The 9,724-nt window shown below is 35.4% G+C and overlaps 1 protein-coding gene across 1 annotated transcript; it reads right to left on the bottom strand.

The window, feature by feature from the left end:
• Positions 1–3,416: 3,416 nt before the first annotated feature.
• On the bottom strand, positions 3,417–9,101 carry LOC124641612 (mannose-1-phosphate guanyltransferase alpha). Its single transcript, XM_047179764.1, has 9 exons — positions 8,926–9,101; positions 8,016–8,214; positions 7,403–7,571; positions 6,806–7,017; positions 6,358–6,454; positions 5,829–5,990; positions 4,961–5,081; positions 4,134–4,277; positions 3,417–3,675 (listed from the first exon to the last, which is right to left on the bottom strand). Exons 1-9 carry the CDS (start codon positions 8,963–8,965, stop codon positions 3,575–3,577), a joined length of 1,245 nt encoding a protein of 414 aa, XP_047035720.1. The 5' UTR covers positions 8,966–9,101; the 3' UTR covers positions 3,417–3,574.
• Between the last annotated feature and the right edge of the window lie 623 nt (positions 9,102–9,724).

Here is a 9,724-nt window from a genome sequence, read left to right as displayed (position 1 = left end):
CGATTTGTCTATCGTTCAAAAAGCCCCCCATTGTAGTAGAAATAAACACTAAAACAAAAAAAGTTACAAATTACACTCAGTGAAAAAAGTTACTTACTTGGTGTCGTGGGTCAAACGTGACCCAGTCGGCTACTTACCTCCGCTCCTAAGATAGTTGCAGCGCTGCAAATCCGTCCCCCGCCGCAGCTAGCAACGCACTGAGAATACGTAGAAGCGCGCAGTCGTAGCATAAATATTAAAAGAATAATTACCGAAAATGTCCGCTTCTGGGTCGAATTTGACCCACAATACCTACTAAGGGTTATAAATCTATAGGTACAAAAGTCAAGACATGTTTCAAGTTTCGCTTTATACGTCGAGTATAGTGGCACTGACATTTCTTCCCAACAAAGATTCTCATGAAAATGCGAAAGCGCATATCGTTTATAACTATCACTACCTACTCGATGGGGGAAAATGCAATTTGAACAATAAATCACAGGGATTTTTGATGGTTTCAATGGTTTGAACAAATCATGCCTATTGTTAAATACTAAGTAAATCTGTAAGGTTACAATAAAAATCATAAATGTGCTCATTCAGTTTATTCGAAGCACCATCAAAACTTAGAACTATACATTACATTTATTTACATATATCTTAAGTATATAAATATTACAAATATGTTTAACAAAAATAATGTGCTTTTGTTACTCCTTATTTGGTCGAACATTTGAATCAAAGTTGGCAAAAAATATCAGAGAATATCAGAGAATAGCAGCATATGAAACATTGTCGTCACAATATTAATATACACCTGAATATAATAATGTATAACTGTATATTTAATGTTTTAACACTATTGGAAGCTTTGGTTTTCAATCATTATAGTGGCTGAAAGGGACATTTAAGGGTCCAAATTATTATTATTATACAGTATACACTTTAGGCTACTACAATCTGTCAAACTTCAATAATTTTCAACTTTATAAAGTAGCTAGTTTGTGCTTACAACAAACCCAGCTTTAAAATAAAGGCTACATTATTTATTTTCAAAAATATACAGGGTTACCTGTAAGTAGAGCGCATCCTTTCATGAGGTGATAGTATAGGTCAATACGAATTATCTTGAAACGGGTTAACTTTTGCCCAGTGTAACCCATGGTCAAATTTGACCGTATTGACCTATCCTAACACCTCATGAAAGGATGCGCACTACTTGTAAGTGACCCTGTATATACATCAATCATTTTAGCGACAATTTTACCAAACAGTTACATTATGTAACAGTTAAAGTAACACTTAGTCAGAAAGGCGACCGGAATAAGGAAACAGCGGAAACGAAGGTTTTACGTATAAAACATAGCTAAAAACAAAACTGGCTGGACTTGGTACAAATTCAAAGATAAAATTAAAATGGTCGAAAGCGAACGCAGGGCTCAATGTCAGCGAAAATTCAGAATTTTTTGGAATATTTTATTGTCGACTAGCTTCCGTCACCGGGTTCACTTCTGTCCCGTGTGAACTACTCCGCGCATCCGGATAAAGGAAAAGTATACTATCCTTAACCTTATGCAATAAATGGGCTATTTGACACTGAAAGATTTTATCAAATCAGGACCGTAGTTCCGTGATTTGCACGTTCAAGCAAGACAATATTTTAATCAAGGGTAGAAAAAAAGGCGTGTATTAAAAAAAAAATGGAAGGTTTATGTCAATTAAGGTTAATGTGGAACATAATACCTAATACTTACACATATCTTTTTTGACGTGGAAAACCCTGTAAAAAACTGTCAACCTTCGAATCAAACATTTAGTTAAGTTAAACGTACAATTACATTGATACATGCTAATGAAAGGAAATGATAACGCTAAAAGTACTTTATGTATCGCGTTTTATAAATTAAGGGACTCTTTATCAGTATGATATAGGTACATAATAAATAATAATGAACAAGAATTACTTTAAGATTACCAGTTAGAGGGAATAATGGTAACCGCATAGGTATTTATCCGAGACGAATGCGCCGAAGAAATTGTTTCTAGTCCCTTGTAAACAACCAACAGAATTTCTCTACTCAGGGATATGATTGAAATTCTATTGGTTGTTAAAGGCACTATTCCGCTACACTTTGATGGAGTTTACTCCTGTCTATCTACATACACGGGTGATTCAAAGTGTGGAAAGAACAATGTCAGGGGCCCGATTCTCCTAATTTTACTTAAGCAACATACGATTCACGTTCGACTCGATTCGACTGAGATCCAATCCCGACTCGATTACGATTGAAGCGTATGTGGCATTCCGCTATTTTTTTCTTTGAAATAAACGTTTTTATCCTTTTCTGTCATTCAATAATGAATCATTTTGTCTGCAAATGATTTACGTTTTCAAAATGATTGTACAGCAAACTACCGTATATACCAAAATCACCGAAATAGCAGACCAATCGCACACCAATCAAATGTCAATCGAATATGATTGGTCTTTTATTAGTAGCAGAATGCCCGATATGGTTAAAACTGCTATTGCGATCATATTGCGATTCGATTTCTATTCGATTTTGACATTATTAACTTAGGAGAATCGGGCCCCAGGTTTCGGCCCACCCAATCAACTTTTAAAACTAAATTCTCACGGACACAAAGTTCTTTACTACCACAATTGAAATATAGAATACTAACTTCTTATAAAATATTTAATTGTTATCTAGAACTTTTCAAAAAAAAAATCATTTGAATAAGTTATTATTTTGTTTATCGAGTTCAGGTTTTTCGTTTTAATAATTTGGTTTTGAGAAGTTCAATGCAAAAGTGGAAAACATAGAAAAGCTTCTGACATTAAACTACACAAAAAACTGTAAGAATTTTCACTGTACATGAAATATTTTTATTGAGCCTAAGTTACTATGGACGTCTGGCATTGTTCTTTCATAAGATATCATGTAAATAATTCTAAATACTTGTTTCGTTAGCCACGTTTGGTTCTAACAAGCCTGCGTTCACCATAAGTGTCAATCTTGTTATACCTATAAACTCTGTGTGATGTAAAGAGGCCAGCACATCAATCTACTAAAATCTTTCAAAATTCATTATACGATTTTCAACTTTATCTTTAAAACTAGCCGTTTTCCCGCGGTTTCACGGGCGTCCCGTGGGAGCTACTGCCCGCACCGGGATAAAATATAGCCTATGTTACTCGCAGATAATATAGCTTTCTTATTGTGACAGAATATTTAAAATCGGTCCAGTAGTTTTTGAGTTTATCCATTACAACCAACAAAACAAACAAACAAAGTTTTCCTCTTTATAATATTAGTGATAGATAGATAGCGATAGATATAGGGTTCAATAAGTATTGATTAGGAAAGTTTTACAGATTAGGAGTAGCTTGATGTGCTGCGTCACTGGTACTAAATAAAAATATTTTCATTCAATTTCTTATTTTACAACTAATTCTTTAATTATATAAAAATTATAAATGTATAAAATCTTAAGCTTCACAATATTTCGTTACCTACATATTAAATAGTCTATCTAAGCCAAAACATTTTGTATCTTTGTTAAAGCTTGGCCAGTGTTGCCAGTTCAGGAACTATAATATGATCTCGTGCTTGAAACTCCTTGATAGATGTTTGTGTGGCAACACTATGGAGTTTAGAAGGATGGTTTCTGCTGGCACCACGACTCCCGCACCTGGTTGACAAAATTAATAAATGAGGAGATTGTCACTATTGGTTATGAAAATAAAGAAAACTAGCTGTTTCTAGCGTCTTGCAGGACTTTCTTCCCGTATCCGGATAAAATATAATCACTTTAATATAGGGTAGCTTATGAGAAAATTCATACAAAAGAAAGCATACAATTTTAGAAAAACCAAAATGGACGATTTTGTGCACCACGTTGTGAAAATACAAAAAAAAAGTATCGAATAACTATATAGTTGGGGTATAGTTGAACGGGGATTTAAAATCGTTTTTAGGACTCCCCGAAAATCCTAGCAAGTGTTTTCATGGAAAACCCCACCAATTGCAATTATTCAATTTCTTATTTTATATCTTTTTTGTCGGAATTGAGTTTATTTAGGTATAATAATAAGTTTTTTAAAAACACGTTTTTTATTACTAAAAACATTAGTTGGTGATAAAACTTACCCAATATAGTAATAGAAGGGTTGAGCCTGCCATCGCTGTTGAACAGTGGCGTGTTATCCATCTTCGCGAACGGCTTGTTGGGGTCAGGGTCTGACGGGGTCCCTTCTACCCGCGACCATTCGCCTACTGACGCTTCTTGGCCGACTGTGCAGAATAACATTAATTTATTATAAAATTAATAGATATGTGGAGGAAGCAATAAGGAGTTTATCACAGAGTTTCATAAATTCGTAATTGGCTAAGTGTAACATTTTACTGTACTTACCAAAATTTATGCAGACAAAAAGATTGGTTATGTTTAAAAATCAAGTAAACATTGGCAACATGACAGTCTAACAGCAGCCGATTTGTGTTACCAATGTAAAGTTTATCTAAAGAGACATACTAAAAGCCCAAAATTATTTTTACGGAGTCGTTTATTTATTTTTAACTAGCTTCCGCCAGCGGCTTCGCCCGCGTGGTGTGTTGATAAAAAGTAGCTTATGTGTTAATCCAGGGTATCACCTATCTACATACCAAATTTCAATCAAATCGGTCCAGCCGTTTTTGCGTGATTGAATAACAAACATACATCCATACATTCTCACAAACTTTCACATTTATAATATAAGTAGGAAGTAGGATATTGCACATTTCGTACAATGGCGGCCTTAACGCCTTAGGCGTTATGTGAAATCTTAATTCCGTGTGCCTGGAGGAGCTATTTTAGTGTAGACATTGCTAGTTAGGTAACACGTCAGTAGCAGTCGTTGTTACAATTCCAAATCAGAAGTGGTGAGTTAGATTTGAAAAGGGTTTTGTTGGGCAATTTAACTCAACCGACTTACCAACAGAATACATGACAAGTGCATGTTCGTGCACGGTAGCGTTGTTCAGTACGATAGACTCCTTTATCCTAACGCCGGCTTTTATCGTCACTCCCGCGCCGATCGACACGTTGGGACCGATCTGTGGAAGATTAACACGTTGAATATGAAGTGAAATACGTACTTATATAAAAACTGCTTAATTTTTTTTGTATTTTATTGCTCTTACTATGGGTTTCGTACTTGTTCAAGTAAATTTCTTCAATAGTAATGGAATTTACAAAGAGATTTACTCCTTATGTCCAGATATTACATGTCAATTTTCAATTCATAACGTACCCTACTAAGTACTGACAAAAATGATAGTTGAAGGTCTGAAGTCACTAGTTATCTCATTATTACCTACTAGTTACCTCTCGCGGTTTCACCCGCGTCACAGGGAAACATATTCCCGTATCCGGACAAAATATAGCCTTTGTATGTCGGGGATATTCTAGTTTTCCAACAGTGAAATAACAAAAATGCTACTTGCCACAGCAGTAGAGTCAACAACCCAGCCGTCTTTGACATCATCAGCCTTTTTATTGTACCACTTCAGTACATAAACTTAGAAAAGTTGTTTTAGTACTTGCCTGACCTGGAATCGATCCCACACACTCATACTTGAGAGGTTGGTTCTTTACCCACCAGGCCACCACGACATACCGCTAGGCCAGTGACTTACAGCTAGGCCACCACGACTTACCTACCCTAGGCCACCGCAACTTACCACTAGGACACTACAACTTACCACTAGGCCACCGTGACTTACAGCTAGGCCAAAACGACTTACTTTAAGACCACTACTTTTTTTATAAGATATTTTTGAAGAAATAAACTTATTACTTACGACAGCGGTAGAGTCAACAACGGCAGTGGGGTGTACAAAGACATCGGGCAGTATGGTGCAGGGCTTGTCCTTAGACACGCGGTCGCGGTGCAGCTCCAAGTAGTGACGGTTCGCGTAGATAGCCGAGCCCGCTGTCTTTACTTGGGACCACCAGTTTGTTACCTGCAAGTTTATGGGGAATATTAGTTAGTAGTTACCTACTTTCTTAGGTATGCACTGAGAAAATCAACCACTTGAACCAAGTTCTTTCTCATTGTTCTAATCAAAATCTGCTCCCAATTTTTGGGGTTGGCTTCCAGTCGGATGCAACTTGCCTATCTGACCTCCTCAACTTAGTTACCTGGGCAACACAATACTTCTTTGTAAGACTGACTCAAAATGTTTGCCTTCTGACTACCCGTAACAACTGCAAATGATGTTCAAATGACAGCCAGAACCCACCAATTTATTTGTGCCAATCACTTCCTAATTACTTTTCTAAAGTAGGTAGGTACTAAAATTACATAGGTAATAAATAAATGATAGTTACCTGCATAGCATATAACTTGTTGGTGCCTGCTAGCTGCATTAGAACATCTTGCTCAAATGACATGTAACCAGGGTGAGGACTAGTCTGGCCGTTTCCACTGAAATCACAAGTTTATGTAAGTAACAAAACAAATGACTACAATGATGATAATATTAACCTTCCTTGCGTGAGTTTTTGCTGATCAAATGTCACCGTGTTATGGATGGTAATGCTTTATGGTGAGTTGCACCATAATATAACGATTATCGATCCATTTACAGCTGTCAAATTACCAATTTACAAGTACAGTGCTGGTTATTATGTATATTATGGTATTTTATTGTTTATGGTTAAATGTTGCAACTTACCATAAGCTAGCCAACTGTGTAACCAAGAAGATATTTAATACAAAGAGTATGGTGCAAAATGACAGAGATGTGGTAAAAAAATATTAGAAAAACATGTGTACCTATAAAAAACATCCTGTTTCTTCTGAAACGAATCCGCCATAGTATGAAACACTTGCAAGGAACACACATAGACACCACAGTTGATGAGCGTGGACACATAACTGTTCGGTTTCTCCACATAGTGAGTGACTGACTTGGTGGCACTCTCACGTACCATGCAACCGTAGTGGACGGATTGCTGGCGGGTCGCTTCTGTGCCCATTATTGTTACCTGGAATATTGGTGTAGTTTTATATTATTTTTTTAAATCTTTGAAATTTAACTATCAGTATGTGGTTTTCTATCACTTAAATCTATATTTTTATTGTAAACAAGACAGACAATCTACATTCGCATCTCATTGATGACAATGGCTTGTCCTGATTTAATTATAAGAGCCTCAAGAATGTATCAAAATATTGATGAAGTCAGATATCACCCTGGTTTTATGAATGTGATATCCAGCCATTCTATATTTTAATTGACAATTAAAATACACAGTCTAAAGTGACAATATTTACGTAATACCATTGGATAGAAGAGATTTATTTAGAAATAACCTTAACCTTTGTAAATTATTTATTTCCTATTGAGTGTTTAAATAAATAAATGCTTACCAAAGCATTAGACAGTTCTTCATGGAAATTCCACAACTCTTTGAGGGGGAAGTCAGCACACACATCTCCGTTCAACAAGAAGAATGCAGAAGGATTTCCGGCACGGACTTGATCCCTGAAGTGGTACAGACCACCGCCTGTGCCCAGCGGAGTGAACTCTTGGAGATATCTGTAAGTAGGTAAGCAGTTTTTTGGAAAGATAATGAAATAAATAAGTACTCTAGATGTTGGGAAAATAGGGAACAAGTACTTAAGATGGTTTACAGATTTTTAGAAACATTTAATAGGCTCAAATAGTGGCCATTTTGTTTTTAAATATCTATTTATAAACAACCTGCCTTCATTTGCATATAATATTAGTAAGGACTACACAAATAAGCACAGCTGTGTTTAAGAACACCCGAACCAATTTGTAAAATAAATTATTTAAAATCTTATGCTAGACAGACTATGTTTTGACTTACTTTTAATAAGTAATTTTGCCTTTTATATAATTTATCGTTTTTTTAAACAGCCATAATTTGCACCCTTCTTTATTGTCAACAAATTATTGGTCATAAAAATATTAACTACAATACTTTGCTGTTGTGTCGTGCAGGTATTTTTTATGTACCTGATAATAACATGATACTCCTTCTGCATATCAGAGACAAATTGTGCCATAGTGTTTGTAGTATATGCTCCGATGATTAAAATCTCCTTGCACACTTCCAACTTGGCACATGCTTCTATGTGATGCTGGATCAGTGGTAGGCCTGCTATGGGGAACAGTGGCTTGGGTGTGTCCAGAGAGAGGGGGCGGAAGCGGGTTCCTGGAACAAAATATGATATTTTTAAGGATTATGATAAGATGTGTTTAAACAAGAAATTGCAGGTTTTGTCAAGGTATTCCAAGGAAATTGATAAATGTTGGCAACCAATTCAAAAGGGCTATTGGGTAACCCAAATAGCTTGATAACATTCGCTTGATGTAAAAGACAGTTGATTCTGGTTAGATCGGAAGCCAAACTCAATAAAGCTTGCCAAAAGGCTTTGGACATAATTCAAGAATAAAAAATAGGTGGATAGTTAAATAATAGAACTCTAGTCAGTATAGTTTTATAGCCGGTACTTATGATAAGATTTCATAGATTAAATAATCACGCATCCTTGATGAACAACTGTATACAAATGAGTCATTGAGCATTTAAAAAGGAACTATTAAAACATTGGAGGAACCCCCTAGAGGGCCTGCATATTGCTTTTAAGTCCCTACTAATCTACCAAAGGTCTAGAAATGTATTATTTCGTGTATTTTTGCCATAACTCTTAAAGTGATGTTGTCTTAATATTTGCATAACCTTCACACTAGCGAATATTAATTTCTATAGACGTATCAGTAGTTCACGCAAGTTTGTAGCATAACCATACTGAGATATAGTATTTATTATTTATAGAATGAGCTAATACACGTAATAAATTATAGAAAACAATTTTATAGATAAGAAACGCCGGTGACGTTGACTGTAAGCAAGATATTTTACCTTTTTGCGGCCCTCCAATAAGAATTACAGCTTTCAGCATTGTTAACTCTTCGTAGTACTGCTAAATTATGAGTAAATGCTTTGTAGCTAGATCGTTGTTATTTATTTAGAGTTTTTATCTAAGTTTTCTATGCGTAGCGTACACAACAAACAACACGTCAGTTTTTTAAATGTCAAATTCAATTGACACATTTGACATGTCTATGTCTTGATAAGTTTAAGTTTTTTATTTTGGAAAACATGGTTTTTGAGCACTCTAAATAATTATAATTTGAATTTTTGGATGACTTATGGTGTTAAGGTGATACGTGCGAGTAAGTTCCCATACTTGTAGAAAGACAATCACTTTTGCATGGGTCACCATAAATACAGGCTCGTACGTCTGTCAGCACGAGTTTGTTACAGAATTCAATAAACAAGTCTTATTAACAATGTTGGTGCAGCTTAAATGCCTTTTAGGGATTGCAATAAGAAGGTGGACAACAGCTATGGCAAGAAGTCCTCTCTATCAAACTCTAACAACATGTGACTTGGATAATAAAAGAAGCCTTAGGTACCTACATAACTTTTATAGAAAAATAGTTTCGGTTTTTATAAGTATGTACCTAAACTAGTACCTTTATAAGCCCGTTTATCTCATCTCCCAATCACAAATAAAAAATACCTCACATAGCTTTTTGTGATATAAAAAAAAGGTTTTAAGCGGAGGTTGACTTATCAAAACAAACATTTTTAAATTAAAATACATCCGTGCGATCTCTCACAATTTATTCCATTTCTGTTCGCTGTCTGGATTTAG

This window comes from Helicoverpa zea, chromosome 22 (genome assembly GCF_022581195.2).
Source record: "Helicoverpa zea isolate HzStark_Cry1AcR chromosome 22, ilHelZeax1.1, whole genome shotgun sequence".
NCBI lineage: Eukaryota > Metazoa > Arthropoda > Insecta > Lepidoptera > Noctuidae > Helicoverpa > Helicoverpa zea.
Note: the sequence above shows the minus strand (reverse complement) of the source record. Positions and strands in the feature narration are given on the sequence as shown.